At 38.8% G+C, this 19,239-nt stretch overlaps 1 protein-coding gene across 1 annotated transcript in view; it reads right to left on the reverse strand.

Moving 5' to 3' along the window:
* LOC149256628 (10 kDa chaperonin 1, chloroplastic-like) overlaps positions 1-1,899 on the reverse strand; it is a 37,410-nt gene extending 35,511 nt beyond the window's left edge. The window contains exons 1-3 of the mRNA XM_089460803.1: positions 1,610-1,899; positions 1,431-1,516; positions 1,261-1,311 (exon numbers count right to left, since the gene is read on the reverse strand). Coding sequence (XP_089316929.1) covers positions 1,261-1,311; positions 1,431-1,516; positions 1,610-1,721 — 249 coding nt within the window. The 5' untranslated portion in view covers positions 1,722-1,899. The remainder of the gene's footprint in view (positions 1-1,260; positions 1,312-1,430; positions 1,517-1,609) is intronic.
* Between the last annotated feature and the right edge of the window lie 17,340 nt (positions 1,900-19,239).

The following is a 19,239-nucleotide window of genomic DNA, read 5'->3' on the forward strand; positions in this document are numbered from 1 at the left end:
AAAAAAAATTATAGCTAAAGATAAGATACAATAATTTTATTATGTCCAACAACCGACCACAAAGGTCCAACACCCATTCTTGAGTGCAAGAAACTAAAAAAAAAAAATTATAGCTAAAGATAAGATACAATAATTTTATTATGTCCAACAACCGACCACAAAGGTCCAACACCCGACCACAAAGGTAGATCTATGGGACAATAAGATATATCAATGTCAATACAATGTGGGGTTGCAAAAGCAGCTCCTAACTAAGGCTAAAAGTAAGATCATTGTTTTAAACAAAATGCATGCTGAATAGGTGTCCAGCTAAGCTAATGAATGGGCCTAAACTAAAACCAAACCCAAAAGATGTATAATAATGCCTAACAAAAACCAAACCCAAAAGATATATAAATAGTACCTAACTAAAACCAAACCCACAAGATATATATTAGTACCTAACTAAAACCAAACTCAAAAGATATATAATAGTGTAGTACTAGTAGGTGTAGAGATACAAGAGTGAGAGTGTACATCTAGGTGCTTAACAAGAAAGAGACAGAAATGAGGAAGATATCAAAATCTCCTCGTCCGGATGCAAATGAACTAAGGGGTCAACGGGAACACTGCCTCGCTGCCGGAGTCGTTGGGCACCATAGTTGAATCCGGCTGTATCACTAGAAGGAAACTAGCGATGCAATACGTGCATAGCTCACATTGTGAGTGGGGAGGTGAACACCAAATAATAAAGTGTTCTGTCACTTGAAGATTGTCATATTCAGGTTTTCAAGAATTTATTTAACTTAAACAACAACTAAACAAAGTAAACACTAAAATAAAATAAAAAACCTCTATAATGGATATGCAGCTTCGATTTTTGGTACGAGAGCTTTCAACAACAATAATCGTCATATAAGAGAGGAGACCCCCAGGGCATACAGGGACATCTAAGCAACATTGTTACGAGAATGCGGGAAAAAAATATAAGAAGAGAAGCTACTGTTACATCAACCCCAAACTTCCCATCCCTTTCTGATTGGCAAAAGCTTTAGCGCACAGAGTACTTCATATAATACCCTTGCACAATGGAAAAATCCAAGTTGAGCAAAAGTCTCTTGATAATAATCCCATTCCAGTTTCTCCAATATATAAAACATTTATTCTCGGGTATTTGAAACATACATAGTAATACAGGATTAATAAAACTATGGGTATCAGCAAAGCAAGCAATTTGAACTTTTACCAATATGAAACAGAGGGCACAGAACAACAACTCACTTCAGGCAACTCTTCGAGACGAACGAGAACCCTATCAGCTTGGGGCACTACCTGCACATCATCCAAATGAAACAGAAAACAGATCAAGCCCTAAACCCCAGACACCCCACAACTGCTCTTAGCAAGACAGTAAAACAAGAACAAATCATTCGGTAAAGTATTATAGCGACCTTTGAGATATCCACATTTTGAGTCAAGGTGGCTTTGATGGAAGCTGATGGTGCTCTGTGCACCCTGGTTGGCAGAGTGCAAAAGCCTAGTAAATGCCCAAAACAGTCATCAGAATCACGACTCTGCAACCAACATTGGGACTTGAAGAAAACAATGGTTGCATAAGCTGAAATCTTACCGCGGAAAGATGAGACATTGTAGCGACTCGTGGGTATTCGAACGTTTGACCTTGCGCTAGAAGCAGAAATGGTGGAGGTCAAGGCTGTAGCTCCGACCAGTGCAGAAGCCATGGAACTTGACAACAGAAAAACCTAGAAGTGATGAACGTAGAAGCGACTGATGTGGTCTCTGAGTTCAATCGAGAGAAGAGGGTACTTCATTTGAGAATTGGGTAAGAATAGGTCACATCTAATATGGCATCTAGAAGATGGATCTAGAAGTTTTGGTTGGTTGATTTCACCATTAGAAGATGGATTTAGAACATTCGATTTCACTATGCGTGTAATGCCACTCAAGATGATTGCATTACTTGATAACTTAGGGTTAAAAAGTCGCTTTGCATTTCATAATTGAGATGAGAGGCTAAGTCTACAAAAAGTGGAATGGAGGAGATTTGCCACTAAAGTGAGTAAAGGATCGAGATGTTTGATTAGAGGAAAACAGTTTTTCAAGAGAAGAAAAGTGCAAAATTTATTATATATATTATTGAATGCAGTAAGTTATTGATTAAAAAAAAGTTGCTTGACATAAATTAATTTGTTTGTAAAAAAAAAAAATCAAAATGTTTATGGGTTTGGCAAGTTAATAAAGTTTTTTTTATGAGATAAGTTTTTAAAATAGAAAAAATTTATCATTGAAAATAATGTTGAGATTATATAATTTTATATTTATTTAATATAAAATTAAAATTGAAATTATTTTAATTTAAAGTTTGTTTATAAAATATAGAGTAGATAATGATGGGGTGTTTAATTAAGGCATTCTACCGTGTAAAGATTATTGGTTCTAAATTTTGTGGGCAAAAACTCGGCTATGCTAATGGTTGTTGTGGCTCAAATGAGGTGCAATCCTCAAGTGATTTTGATAGCTTAGATGCCCCTGGGTCTGCCCCTGGGTCTATTGGTGCCGCAGATTAGTCATGTCAGTGTTCTCATGATTGATTTGATTTTCCCCTTTGTTTCCTTTGCTTCTAATTTATTATTTTCCTTTGGTTCTCATTATTTTTTGTTCATTATTTTATTAATATTTTGTTCATATTAGTTCACTTATATTTTATTTAGTTTTAAATTAAAAATAAGATGTTTTTTTAGTTATTAGGTTATATTTCTCAGTTTAAGTTCTAAAAATTTACGCTTTACTTAGTTTTATTAAACATGATATATAAATAAATAAGTTTTATATATGAGCATAACTTAAAGAATTATAAACATATAAACTAATTAATTGATTAATTGATGAACTATTAGGTTTAATCCCTATTTATCCATCCCAGTATACCTTTAGTAAATGAAAATAAATATATTTATTAATCAAATTAACTGATTAATTATAAAACAGTTATATTTGTATTCTTGTTTTTCCATAATACTTCGTATAATAGAATTAACATAAATTTATATTTTGTTTAGTTTTTAGTTAAAAGAAAGAACTACATATTTAGTTACATATATAGTTAAATAAATAAACTTAGTAAATAAGACAACTAATTGTTTGAAGGTTGATTTGTAACACAAGGGGATTACAACTACAAGAAGTAGAGCCATGGCAAATACATGTTTCCCACTGCAACGGGCGCGGAGGGAAAATAGTCCGGAGATGGCAAGCGTTTGAAGGGGTATGCGCACCGCAGCATTGAAGTGAAGAATGGATTTCTGAGCTGTGTGCAGGGGATTAAGAGCTGTTGGGACATCATCTGTACCGAAGGCCGAAGGGCTGCCCCTCCCTCTAGAATTTCTGCTCGCAGTGCTCAAGAAATCCCAGTAACACCGCATCTTACCACTTCCGGTTCATGCAAGAGGCATGTGGAAACAGGGGAAGGAGCGAACACGAAGGAGACGGAGAAGGGATACAATCTCAGTGATAGATCAGTTAGCCAACATGCCATCGGCTCTAAGGCCTGGGATAACCTGCCCTTCACATATCTTCGCCATAAAATAGAGCCTGACATCGCTGCCCCTGCATGGCTATTGCATGGATCCGGGTTGATCCTTCTCATCATGGAAGGGAGTATTAACCTTAGATCCGCCATTGATCTAATAGATCTGGCACTCAGCAGACAGAATGGCCCATCCCAAATCCAGATCTGGTGGCCTGTGCACACCAAGTCTCCTTTCTACCCCGGATCACAGTCCCAAAGCACAGAGAAAGGTAAAATATGGGTAGCGCTGTCAGGAGCATGGAAACCCCCAATACTAATGCCGACCCTCACAGATCATGTACCAGATCTGATAATAATGGATCTCAAATGCCCAAAAGGCTTGATAGGCAAGCAGATCGGCAGCGGTCTAGTAGGTTGGAACAGGATCTGGAGGCATGCAATAGACAAGACGCCTCTCTGTCCTGAAACCCTGGTCATCAATGCAGAAGAATGCCAGATAGGCAAACAGAAAGGTGGTGATTGATTTTGGGGCACAAACACAGCCGAGACCGACAAAGGTCGTGTGAAACAAACTCTGGAAATGTTCGCCACCCTACAGGCTAAAATACCTGATGCCAGAAGAGGTGATATAAGGAAAGGGGAGTCCGAGAACGCAGAGGGCGAACCCTAGACCAGCAAGGATGATCACCTCGGGGGTAGCAGTAGCCATAGAGTAGGGAACGCAAAGCACACTCTGAGGCGAGGAGTATCTGCAGATCCTTGGACAAGCTATCCTCAGTTGGCAACAAAACCTGGATCTCCGGTAAGTACCTTCTGCTTCCAAGTATTTGTCAAAACCCTTGCCGGAAAGTCACATTTACTTTGGATAAATGGGGCCGATTCTGTGAAGCAACTACAGAATTTTATCTCGCAACAAGTGGGATATGCCACCAATTCACAAAATTTGATACATGGGGGCAGAGTACTCTAGGACACCAAGTACCTCAGGGACTACAAAATTGCATCTCTGTCAACAATAATTCTCAATCTGAGAATAAGAGGTGGCATGGCAGATAACAACAAAAATTCTTATAGGGGAGAAGGAAGTGGGAATTGTAGAGCAAAAAATGCAGAAACACATAAGGGGAAAAAAACTGGAGGTATATCCTTCAAAAACATTCTCCAGGGGAAAAATGCAGCCGCAGCAACACCAAATCAAACAGGAGTGGAACCAAGGCCATATATTGTGGAACAGCTGAATTATACCCCATAATTAAGCATAGATATACCAGAAATAGATGAGCATTGTACTATATATGAAAAGCAAGCATTAATTTGTAGATTCAACTGTTTTTGGCCCAAACCTGTCGAACTATTTCATTGGATTTTCACAAATTGGACTACATAATGCGAAATACATCTCTATTACAATGGTTGTCTCTAGGATGCCAGTTTGGGTACGCATGCACAAGCTCCCAATACACCTCTGGAATCAACAAGTTCTTGCAGGAATCGATAATACTATTGGGCGTTACATCAAAATGGACACCCAAAGACTGGAGGAAAGAATCTACACTTTTGCACGAATATGTGTGGAAGTAGACCTCAGCAGAGGTTTGCCAGATCAAATTCAACTGAAGCATAGATAGACGTGCTCAACATAGGTTTTAGATTTATGAAAATACAGCATTCCGATGCAGAACCTGTCGACAAACAGGACAACTACAAAACACGTGTCCAATAGCCAAAAAAGACATTAGTAGGAAGAAGAAAATAGGGAAACAAGCCAAGGGATGGAAATTTCCTCCACCACTCTCGGATGAGGAGGAGGAAGAGGATGTGGAACATGTCATTCCCAATGAGAACAATCAGATGCATAAAGAACCAAAAGCAGAAGACATAAACCCATAAGAACCTATGGACTCACAGTCGGTAAAGATACCAGAAACAATGGATATCAGCGGATCCAAACGACAACACATATCAGACACTTCAGATTCTGATAAAGACAACCCCGAACCTGTGGCTGACACAACGCTGGCACTTGTATCTTCATCACCGACTCAGGGGGGTGGAGAAAGGTTGAGAAGAAAAAAGGGCGAAAAGCTTGACTTTTCCCCATTTGTACATTATTTTCTTGTTCTTTTTCATGATCTTTGATCAGCAACAATACTACTGATGAAATGCGCCATAGCATCTGCAACATGTAATTTTGTTTTAATTAATAAAATTACGATTTTTCTCTTCGAAAAAAAAAATCAACTAATTAAGTTATCTAATTAATAAACATTTATTATTTTTTCCTAATTTATCCTATAATAATACAAGTCTTTATATAATTTATTTAGTTTTAAAATAATAAATAGGATAATAAATTATTTATTAAGTTTCAAGTTCTTATCAGATATATTTAGTTACAAATGAAAATAAATAGATCTAACAAACTAACTAATTAATATTCCTTTCCCTATCTCTTGGTCCAGTCAAATGTAGTTGTTGTCCAGTCCATTGTAGTCGTTTCCTTGGTCAAAAGTAGTTGTTTCTTTCTAGTCGTTGAATGATTGGTTCTCTCTATTTAACTTGTAGCCATGATTTGGTTCTTCATCTTGTCTTGACGATGAACCACACTTGCTGGTTCGAAACACGTCGACAAATGAATTTTGATGTGATTATTGCCAAAAACATTTCTCAATAAACTTGATATGGATCACAAAAGCCTAAATTCAATAATATAAAATAAAGTTTATGAAATACCTACAACAATAAAATCTTTTGAGATCTAAACATTTGTTGAGTTTTTATACTCTTGAAAATGTTTGCCTTCAAGAGATTTCATAATTTTTTATGCTTTATAAGTTCATGATAAGATAGATCTAGGTTGATATGCAAGTAAAATAATGTAAATAGTGTATTATTATATTGTCATTAAACTCAAGTAAAAAGTTCTTAAGACTTAATAGTATTTCTATGCTAGTTATGGATGATAATTTGATATGTTTTGTAATATTGTATCAGCAATTTGTTTGTTAGGCTTACATGACTAGTTGGATGTGCTAGTATGTTTTGTATCTTTTTTGTGAATTGGGCTTAGTTGAAAATTTGAATCACTCAGTTACTTTGCGAGTTAATAGTGGTCTCCCTGGTGATCTAAACAGTTCCAGCGATGTAATATCAGTGTTTTTATGTTAATACAAAGTTTTTAAATTTACAAAAATAAAAAGAATAGTGTTATTCTGCTTGGCTATGAGCTCGTCTTCCTCGTACTTAAGGAAACAATTAACGACCCAAGACCCAAAGGCATCTGGCAGGAGTGAAAGACTGCCCTCTTAAGGACCACCAACGAGTTATTCCAAGTGGCGTGGTTTTCCTTTAATAACGGTGATGAGTCAGCCTGCATTCACGGATAGTAGCCAGAGATGGTTGTCCTCACTTCTAGTTTGACAACTGAGTTATGATAGGTTTTCCCACCTTTAAAAAAAAAGACATAAACAACCATCGCATGAATGAACTATAGAAATTTTGAATAATTTAACACATATTCACAGAGATTATCTTGATGATACAATTATAAGCGGAACATGTATAATACATAATCTCCTCTACGTTGATCATCAATTTACAGAAGCAGAAACATTCACAGGCGCACATAGAAGCATCAATCAAACTCATTAACATAGTATGTATCCCCGGGAAAGCATCTCGCTAAAAACCCCACACTATCTGTATATTATATTGATTGAATCATGTAACATTACAAAGTACAATGCTTATCACAAGCAATCCAGTACCATCTCCACCTGTTACACACAATACAGCTCAGATCTGATCTCCAAATCTATTCCACTGCTTGCCTGCCTCCACTGCTCAATACCTGCTCAAGAACTGATGAGAATGGCTTCCCAAACTCGTATTTCACCTCAAAATAGTCACTCACACTTTGTTGGACGTGAGCAAAGGCTACAATACTGGGAAAATACGTGAGCAAACTCATTGGCATACTCAATCCCTTGATTGTGCAAGATCTAGTGCACAACTGATAGCAATCTGATTCTCTACCACCTGTCCCTGCTGAACTGAACATGCACTGACATGCAACTGAGTTAACTGATGTATTCTATAGTTGTATTATGAGTTAATAACTTGTGAATTAATTAATAACTAATTCACCCAACTCATCTCTAGTCTATTGATCAGTTAGACTAAATACAACTAGTTTAACAAAGCTAAACTGAACACAACTCCATCAACTGCACCTCCAGTCCACTAAACTCAACTCACTTGAGTTCTAACTGATGTCCTGCATGCAAATATTAGGCATCCCATAGGTAACCACGTATTTCCCTCTGGGATCTGCATGTACCACATCTGTAGCTCATCCTGAAGTGCTCCAAGAGAATAAGATCAAGTTTATAGTCCAAATATTATTATCAGACAATAATATTTGACTTTTCTATTTTTGACAGCCAGTCTAAAAATAGACTTTGATGACTCACACTTTCATCAAAAATAGAAGTCCATCTATTTTTCCCAACTTGACCACTCATCCATAAACAGCAACCTGCAATCCATAGACATGATCCATATGTCTAAAAATAGACATAGTCTAAAAATAGACTTGCGCCAAAAATAGCCTGCGGGCCCACTTAGTGAAGGCGACTCTTTTCACTAAGCTCCATCATCTTGTTGCACTCTCAACAAGCATTTCTTGTTGCACACTTTTCAACACTCCCTCTCAACAAGAAAGGCTTCCTCTCAAACCCGATCCTGTAACTCTGGAATGTTTTCCATGCAACACATCTGGCCGGTCCACTTGCTCTGTCATCAAAGTCTCTGACTGCTATTGCCTCTGTCGACTGAAACTCTGCATCTCTGTGCTCTTCAGTATCTGACTGCTCTAGCCTCTGTCACTTTGATCTCTAACTGCATCCGTGCTGCTGTTGGTTCTATCTCCCAGCATTGCATCCGCACTGCACCTCCCAACTGACCTCCCTGTTGGGATAGAAACATCCTCTGATGCTGAAGCTCTACCTGCTGCTGACAAGTGCTCCCTCTCTGACATCTGTACTACTGCAACATCTCCATGCATCTCGCACCATTGCACACCTCTTTGTGCCACCTAGCACTGTGCAAAACACTTGTGCCTCTCGCATTGCTACAGCCTGCTAGCTATGCACTGTCCTGGGATTCCCTGCATTGTCGCTCTCTCTACCGCTCCATCTGCATCTGTCTCTACCCAATCAGTCAGTTCCTGCTACTACACATTTGGGGCTCCCGTAGCAAGGTCTCATCCAAGAGGTTGGGTACCTCAAGGATCCTGCCCCTCCTCCTTGGGAGTAACAATCCACATCACCCCACCTCCTACCTGGAGGTATGGCTGCATGCGATCCCTCAGCCCATTTGGCTCGAAGTTTCCCCCTATTGGGTCTCTGGATGAGTAGATGTCTCTACTCTATCTCCTCTTAGCTTCCCCTGTTGTGGCTCCTCCACAACCTCCTGAAGCTGCTGCACCAATCGTGGCTCCTCCACAATCGTCTGAGACTTCTTCTAGCTCTGCATGTTGAGAGGTAATGTATGCTCCCTCTCAACCACCAAGTCTCCATCATGACAACGAAAGCATCTCACCTTCAACTTGTCAACCTTCTCCCCATCATTGGAAGAACAAGATTCGGAAAGAGAAACCTTCTCCTTCCCCTTCTTTGCCTTACTCGCTAAGGCACAGTTCTCCTCATCCTGCATGGATGAAGAACCGTCTTTGGTGCTCCGTCTAATCTCCTCCTGCATCAAATCCGACCATAGTCGTTCTCAATTTGGCAGTTTCTCCCTTCCATTCACCGAGTCCTGGTAGCTATGCCAACTCTTAGGAAGGTCAAGGAGTGCTAGACTCACCATCCTCATCCAACAGTCACCCCCACACTTCCCAGCTCATCCCGGCATTGGGTGAACTTCGTGAGATACTGGGGCATACTGTCTCCATTCTCAAACTGAATGTTTCTGAGTTTATCTCTTGCTTCAGAATTAAATTCGAATTCCACCAGCACGAAAACTCAACTGCTTCCGATCTAGAATTCGTGAGAACACAATATTTCTTGTACAGAGATCGACTGTATGGGCATTCACCGGATATCTCACCTTCCAAAAGAAGGATGAATCTAGAGGCTACCTGGCCCGATTACAGACTCTGCCTGAAGAAATAAAATGTAAACACTTTTTGAATAATAGATTTGATGATCAGTCCTCGCTTGATATCATGTAAAAATCTCTTCTACAAATCAAGCAGCCCCTATACCATGTAGAAATTTTTTCTACAAATCATCTAGCTCTGATACCATGTAGAAATTTTGAATAATTTAACACATATTCACAGAGATTATCTTGATCATACAATTATAAGCGGAACATGTATAATACATAATCTCCTCTGCGTTGATCATCAATTTACAGAAGTAGAAACATTCACAGGCGCACATAGAAGCATCAATCAAACTCATTAACATAGTATGTATCCCGGGGAAAGCATCTCGCTAAAAACCCCACACTATCTGTATATTATATTGATTGAATCATGTAACATTACAAAGTACAATGCTTATCACAAGCAATCCAGTACCATCTCCACCTGTTACACACAATACAACTCAGATCTGATCTCCAAATCTATTCCACTGCTTGCCTGCCTCCACTGCTCAATACCTGCTCAAGAACTGATGAGAATGGCTTCCCAAACTAGTATTTCACCTCAAAATAGTCACTCACACTTTGTTGGACATGAGCAAAGGCTACAATACTGGGAAAATACGTGAGCAAACTCATTGGCATACTCAATCCCTTGATTGTGCAAGATCTGGTGCACAACTGATAGCAATCTGATTCTCTACCACCTGTCCCTGCTGAACTGAACATGCACTGACATGCAACTGAGTTAACTGATGTATTCTATAGTTGTATTATGAGTTAATAACTTGTGAATTAATTAATAACTAATTCACCCAACTCATCTCTAGTCTATTGATCAGTTAGACTAAATACAACCAGTTTAACAAAGCTAAACTGAACACAACTCCATACAACTGCACCTCCAGTCCACTAAACTCAACTCACTTGAGTTCTAACTGATGTCCTGCATGCAAATATTAGGCATCCCATAGGTAACCACGTATTTCCCTCTGGGATCTGCATGTACCACATCTGTAGCTCATCCTGAAGTGCTCCAAGAGAATAAGATCAAGTTTATAGTCCAAATATTATTATCAGACAATAATATTTGACTTTTCTATTTTTGACAGCCAGTCTAAAAATAGACTTTGATCACTCACACTTTCATCAAAAATAGAAGTCCATCTATTTTTCCCAACTTGACCACTCATCCATAAACAGCAACCTGCAATCCATAGACATGATCCATATGTCTAAAAATAGACATAGTCTAAAAATAGACTTGTGCCAAAAATAGCCTGCAGGCCCACTTAGTGAAGGCGACTCTTTTCACTAAGCTCCATCATCTTGTTGCACTCTCAACAAGCATTTCTTGTTGCACACTTTTCAACATGAACAACATTGTCCTACTCCTAGGACCAATGAATGGCAACCCAGAGTCAATTAAAGGATGGACATGTAGGATGAGAAAAAAGATCTCTTTGGTGCTCCGTCTAATCTCCTCCTGCATCAAATCCGACCATAGTCGTTCCCAATTTGGCAGTTTCTCCCTTCCATTCACCGAGTCCTGGTAGCTATGCCAACTCTTAGGAAGGTCAAGGAGTGCTAGACTCACCATCCTCATCCAACAGTCACCCCCACACTTCCCAGCTCATCCCGGCATTGGGTGAACTTCGTGAGATACTGGGGCATACTGTCTCCATTCTCAAACTGAATGTTTCTGAGTTTATCTCTTGCTTTGGAATTAAATTCGAATTCCACCAGCACAAAAACTCAACTGCTTCCGATCTAGAATTCGTGAGAACACAATATTTCTTGTACAGAGATCGACTGTATGGGCATTCACCGGATATCTCACCTTCCAAAAGAAGGATGAATCCAGAGGCTACCTGGCCCGATTACAGACTCTGCCTGAAGAAATAAAATGTAAACACTTTTTGAATAATAGATTTGATGATCAGTCCTCGCTTGATATCCTGTAAAAATCTCTTCTACAAATCAAGCAGCCCCGATACCATGTAGAAATTTTTTCTACAAATCATCTAGCTCTGATACCATGTAGAAATTTTGAATAATTTAACACATATTCACAGAGATTATCTTGATCATACAATTATAAGCGGAACATGTATAATACATAATCTCCTCTGCGTTGATCATCAATTTACAGAAGTAGAAACATTCACAGGCGCACATAGAAGCATCAATCAAACTCATTAACATAGTATGTATCCCGAGGAAAGCATCTCGCTAAAAACCCCACACTATCTGTATATTATATTGATTGAATCATGTAACATTACAAAGTACAATGCTTATCACAAGCAATCCAGTACCATCTCCACCTGTTACACACAATACAGCTCAGATCTGATCTCCAAATCTATTCCACTGCTTGCCTGCCTCCACTGCTCAATACCTGCTCAAGAACTGATGAGAATGGCTTCCCAAACTAGTATTTCACCTCAAAATAGTCACTCACACTTTGTTGGACATGAGTAAAGGCTACAATACTGGGAAAATACGTGAGCAAACTCATTGGCATACTCAATCCCTTGATTGTGCAAGATCTGGTGCACAACTGATAGCAATCTGATTCTCTACCACCTGTCCCTGCTGAACTGAACATGCACTGACATGCAACTGAGTTAACTGATGTATTCTATAGTTGTATTATGAGTTAATAACTTGTGAATTAATTAATAACTAATTCACCCAACTCATCTCTAGTCTATTGATCAGTTAGACTAAATACAACCAGTTTAACAAAGCTAAACTGAACACAACTCCATCAACTGCACCTCCAATCCACTAAACTCAACTCACTTGAGTTCTAACTGATGTCCTGCATGCAAATATTAGGCATCCCATAGGTAACCACGTATTTCCCTCTGGGATCTGCATGTACCACATCTGTAGCTCATCCTGAAGTGCTCCAAGAGAATAAGATCAAGTTTATAGTCCAAATATTATTATCAGACAATAATATTTGACTTTTCTATTTTTGACAGCCAGTCTAAAAATAGACTTTGATCACTCACACTTTCATCAAAAATAGAAGTCCATCTATTTTTCCCAACTTGACCACTCATCCATAAACAACAACCTGCAATCCATAGACATGATCCATATGTCTAAAAATAGACATAGTCTAAAAATAGACTTGTGCCAAAAATAGCTTGCGGGCCCACTTAGTGAAGGCGACTCTTTTCACTAAGCTCCATCATCTTGTTGCACTCTCAACAAGCATTTCTTGTTGCACACTTTTCAACATGAACAACATTGTCCTACTCCTAGGACCAATGAATGGCAACCCATAGTCAATTAAAGGATGGACATGTAGGATGAGAAAAAAGATCTCTTACATAATAAGAGGAAGCAATGTAGAGTCGTGCCATAAGTAATAGCTCATTGTCAAACAATTGGCATAATGGTGATCAAAGATCTCATCCTTCATTGCCTATGACAATGTTTGACTTATACAGTTGGAGATCTCACATGTTATCATATGAGAATGAGAAACTTGTAATTAAGTGTGTAATGATAGAGTCAGAAGCCCCCATTGAGTGGCTTGTTTCAATCCTTATAGAGGAAAGGAAAGTTGGTCATAGGAAAATAGTAGGTAACGAAAAAACAAAGGCATTTGGTGACAAATGAAATTCAAAACGTTTAGGTGACCACAAAGGAGATAACATTATGAACATGAAAATTTGATATGGGAATTGGTACATCCTTGGGGATAGGATTAAAATGGGATATAATTGTTACCAGAGGATCCTATTATATGATAGAAATTGGTCTTGTTCTCTCTCATGCTATACGAGAGGTAACCATGTGATTCTCATCACATGTTAAAAAATTTAAGAGTAATTCATGGGGATGTTAATGGACCTTCTACTTTTTTGCTTGGAGATAATACATATTAATTGTACATGGTGATGGTTGTAGATCCTCTTACTTGTTCTTGATGTTGCATGAGATGTTGATTTAATGGATCATGTGGTTGATTGTCTTGGTTCTTATTTCTCTCTTCGTGGTCACTCTTGATACTCATATGGATTAGTGTCATGGTATTTGGTGTTGATGGATGGTCTAATTATTGATGATCTTATCTTCATATTACATACCTTGTCTTAATTGATCAACTTGGTTGATGATGATGCTAGCTTCCTTGTAAAGGATGAGATGTTGCTCTTGTAGAAGAGCACCCTACCACTTTATATGTCTATTTTTCATCCTCAAATGATGTTTAATGCAATGAGAAACTATTTACATGGAGTGCTTCCCATCTTGCCATGTGGATTTCATGCACACTATTTGATGATTTAATGGAGTGACTTGAGATTTAGGAGGCTAACTTGGCATAGCTTTAGCACTTATATTTGCAGAGTAGTTCACATTTCATGGTTGACTTCATGATATGGATACTTTTCAAATATTTATTACCTTGGGAATCATGACAAGGATATGGCATTGTGTCCCTTGCCTTGGGCATTGTGACATGCATTTGGAATCATGAAATTGCCTAGAGTGTTAGAGGATCTTGGTCACGGGTTTTGCATGATGATATTTCTTCAATGGATGTGGTATTGGCACTTTGGCATGGAATTCAAATGGTTTTCATCATATGCACGAGGATTCATGACATGCCACTTTGATGAGGACATGTAGTGTTTGATGTGTTTATCATGACCCTTTTGTGATAATTGATTGGATAGATACTCACTCCCATGGGGTGAACCATTTCTCCATGGTATTTTAGGCTTACATGTTGCATAGATACATTTAATTGTTAGAGTGATTAGTTTCATTGTTGTGTTTTGATGTTGAGGTTGTACTTTGTGATGGACTTACACTATGTTCTTTTGGAGCTCCCTCTTATTACACATGTGTGGAGGCACTTCATGTGATTTGAGGCCAGTTTATCATTAAGCATTGGTCTCATATGCATGTGCAAGATATCAAAGAGTGAGTTTTATTAGTTTGACCCTTGATCCATGGTGTATTCTATAATGGTCAACCTACTTCTATGAGACCCACTACACTTTCCTTGATCTATGGATGGGTGTTACATCTTAGAGTCATACATGTGACTTGAAGGGTTTGTTGTACATCTTTTGGGTTGGCTACACTTGGAGCTTGAGCCTTGTTGACTATACTCTTAAATGATCCACCTTTGAGGCATATTTTCATCTCTTATCATGATGATGAGGAGGACATCCACTTTGATCTGATAAATTTTCATGAGTGCTTTCAAACAAAAATCTCCATCTTACAAGACCTTTTACTGACAATTACATTTGCTTGTGAAATCATGAGCAATGTGAATTCTTAAACAACACTTTAGCAAACCATCAACATGAAACAAGGAACAAATAATCATGAACAACCAAAACACAACGATATGATAACGGAGTTCATCTAGTGTGGACTACATCTCCAGGCTGGGTGTCAAGAGTGGGGAGGCCACTTCATTAGTTGCTGCAAGAATATGATGAGTGCATGATGCAATCTTTGTCAATACAAGAATGAACCCCCTTAACCAAAGTGGTGTGTCTCTCCATGAGACATTCTCCCATAGAACTCTCACTCACAAGTGTTCTCCTCCAGCATGACAATGGAACAATCTCTCACATAAAGTGGCATACAATGATCCTCTCACAAAGTGGCATACATGGATCTCAAATTCAAATCATCATCCCAACAAAATCAAATGAGCACATGGCAATAATGCATTTTATACCTCCAAATTTGGGGACGGCTTGAAAATGGGCTACTCAGATGAAGAAATAACATGTGCCATCTTTGCGAAAAACCGTGAAATCTAGACATAAACACGACCCTTTTTGCCTCAGCCAAATCTGGGCTCCCCAAGAATCTTAAAGATTCTCTTATGCAAGTTTACTAAAATTTGGCTGCTCATATGAAGAAACTGGTCACACCATCACGTTCCTTGCCAAAAATCGTGTCAGATGGGTATAAAGTTAGCCTGGTTCTGGAACTGTTAATTTTGGGCCTCCAATGAATCTTTCAGATTCCATGTAGATTCCTACATCAAGGTTCCAACTTCATGGTTTCATCCTCAACATGATGTCCCTGGAAAACTTGTTATTAAGATCAGAAAATTGATCACGCCATTAGACTCGTGGTGAAATTTTAATCTCCTGAGTATAAACTTGGCATAGTTCTGACTCTGTAAAAATCAACTCCAATGGAATATCCAATATTCCTTAACGATTCTGTATAGGAATATTCTATAGAATATTCCCCTAGAATATTATTTGAAAGATGCTCTCGAAAACTATGCCCCACTTAGGCTGGGTTTTGCGCAATCTTGTTCGTGGTTCCTCCGTTGGTCGAGCGAACGAGCAAATTTGTGGGTTTATATGTGAATTTTCTAGTGGATTTCCCAGTGACCCAACTGGGCTCTCCTGGTTTGCAGACTAATTAAACAAGTATTTGATTGAGGTGGTCGAGGGTTCAAACCCGCCAACCCCCCATATGGCGATTAGTTTGGGCAGTGATATTTTTGTTGGTGGTTTGTTATTGGTGTTGTACAGGGTCACTTGTGGGGCAAGCGGGTTCAATCCACATCGACCCCCCAATTCAATCACATGGTCGCATTTTATGTGGTGGGTCCTCCCATTATTATTATTTTTTCATTTATAATAATAACAATCAAACAAACCACCGACTAGATTTTTAGAGGTCACTAGGAAAATTAACAAGGTGACAATTTCGTCATTTTTTACCACCAATAAGTGCCAATTTGTCTCTTAGTTAGATGCCCCCAAATTTGGCGGCTTTTGTCAGATTAGTCAATCTGCCAATTTTAGTTGTGCTCCAAATTTAGTTGGCACTCCATTAAATTTAGCTTATGGGGTCAATTTGACCAAAACTTTTAATGCAAATATCTTCGGCATACAAAGTCAGATTTGAGTGTCATCTGCATCATTGGAATCAAGATGATGAGCTCTACATTCTGGCCTTGGTTATTATGAAATTTAAAGATTGATGTTTTAGCCTTTCCGGAGCCACCTAGACCATTCCTCCCACTGAGGAGCTTTTGGTCCTCCAAAAGAAAAAACACAATCTGCAATCTGTTATACTCCCTCATATGCACAACAAGTGCCCTGACAGGCCACACTTCCTTCTCCTTCACCTTTGTACTTCAGAGTCATAAATGATGAACCATCACCTACATTTTATGCAAACCTGTAGTGCATCTTGCAAAATACATCTTCAATTACAAGACCTATCATGACCCAAGGAAACCCCTTACTTATCAAGACTTTATAACACACACTTTGGTCAAGTTTACATCAGAATCATAACAAAAATCAATACCCCAGCTACCAACAAAAAGGCCACACACAAAAAAGCAAAAGAAAATAACACTATGTTGCTTTCATAAGTGATGGAAAACATTTCATCACTTTTACAATCATTTCGCAACATGTGATTTACAAAAAGGTGGCCATGTTCAACTACTTAAAAATGCTACCCATCTCTAGTAAGATGTTTGTAAAAGAATTCATCGTTTAAGAATGAAGCCTAATGAATCAGAGGCTTTGTTGATCAGTTCCTTCACCTCTGTTGCGAAATTCCTGCAAAAATAAATAAATTTGAACTTATATTTCTTGGGACAAGAGTTTAAATGCTTGGTTCATGTTTCCCAATACGGTGAACCTCTTGATTTCCCTTCTTCCCCAAATCTTGCAAACCATGAGATATCTCAGATTGCAGAGGAGGAGCCCAACACCGCATTTTTCCTTGTCCTCCTCCTTTTTCAGTCCTGATGTGGGTGACCCCTTGCAGTGAATAGAAAGATGAAAAATCTACGCAGCATGTCCCTAACCCATCTTCTCATCCTCCTCCTGCTTCTATGGAGGAAGTTCTGGAATGGCTCAGGAATCCTATAGCGAAGTCTCACTCCTCCATTCCGCAAGAGGACGTCGCCATTCATAGCTCAAGTCTCGAATCTGATTTGCATCTCTGCCATCTTCCATCATCCACAAGCCATGACTCCTTGTACCATGACTCGCTTGATTAATTTGTTCACCAGCCAGTTTTTCGCATTCTTTTGTTTCTCAATTTGTTGGCTCAAATTGTGATTAAGCGCAAGGCAGTCACATTACACAGGCAAAGGAGCATAAAAATGAGGACATAATCAATCTTTCCTCTCTGATTCAAGATTTTGCGCATCAAAACAATGAGCTTCCATTCTTGAATGATTCTCAATCTACTAATATCAATGGAACATCCTGTACAATTCATTCTTTCAATCAACCCCCAGTCTTGGGTAGTCATCACCCCCATGCTTCCATATGCCATGGCGAACACCCAAACACATCATGTGATCTTTCATTTTCTCATGAAGACTCTAACTCAGATCTAGAATGTGCCCCGGTCAAAGAAGACATTCGGATCGAAACTTCGTCTTCACCTCACTTGCCCGTGTGTCTTACCCTTCACAACGCATCCACATGCATCGGAGATACTCCATGTTCTCTTGTTTCTTCATCCGGTGAGTTATCTCCTCAATTGACACAATACAATGAGGTTGTCCATCATAAAGTTTAAAACAATCTAATGACAGAGTTTCCTTCCCATCCACCGTCATCTCTTTTCTTGCATAAAAATAATTCTTCAAGTCAGGTTGCTGAAGCTTAAAATTCTGCTGAAACCTGTCACAGAGATGGTTGCCATCCTAAGAGAAATTTTGAAATAAGAAGCAACAACCATCCTCAAGCCATGCATGATCTGGTTCAAGCTTCAAATTACGATTTTGCAATTATGGAAAGTTCTGGGACGTACAAGGAGTCGAGGCACTTCAACATTTGTTGATGGTTATGTCAGGACCTCGCGACTCTAATAAATCCCTTCAACCACATTAGATCTGGTTTCTCACGCACAATCTATTTATCTACATATTTGCACTCAAAGTGGAATCCCGTGTGAAAATGTTTGGTATTCCGAGTGCGATCTTTCAAATTTTCGAAATTTCACTTATGACAAAATTCACGAATCTGTTACAACGCGTCCATCTTCATGCACATCTCTCACATCAAACTCAGCTTGGGAGTGTCCGTCTCTTATGAAATCATGGAATTTTGAAGTTGATCATCTCAAAGATTATCTTTGCTCACAATCATACTTATTAAATTTTCCCTCTCATGATCAACTCCTTGGTCTTCTTGCAAACCTTGTACTGCAAACATGTCCATTCATCACACTAGAAACCTCCTTGGGTGATGATGAGTGCACAACCTGTCATATGAATCAAGTTGCTCTTCATTCACCATGCCCCAACTGGTGTCATGCATTCATGGTGCTAACATCCTTTTAAAATTCCTATGATAACTATGATGCCTGCACAATTTTCGCCAGTTGCATGGAGGTGTTCCATCATGTCTAGCTCGAAACAAACTTGGTCCCATTGTTCAAAACATTCATAAGATTGTTCAAATGAACTTTTCTTTGTTCATTTCAAACTGGGAATTTGACGTCTCAACCAACTCATCTAATCTTTCCTCTATCTTGAGTGACTGTCACTCGGCTTATCATTTTCCCATCAA

Source organism: Pinus tabuliformis, chromosome 7 (assembly GCF_031772625.1).
Source record: "Pinus tabuliformis cultivar Carrire ecotype Pingquan chromosome 7, CPIR1, whole genome shotgun sequence".
Lineage (NCBI taxonomy): Eukaryota > Viridiplantae > Streptophyta > Pinopsida > Pinales > Pinaceae > Pinus > Pinus tabuliformis.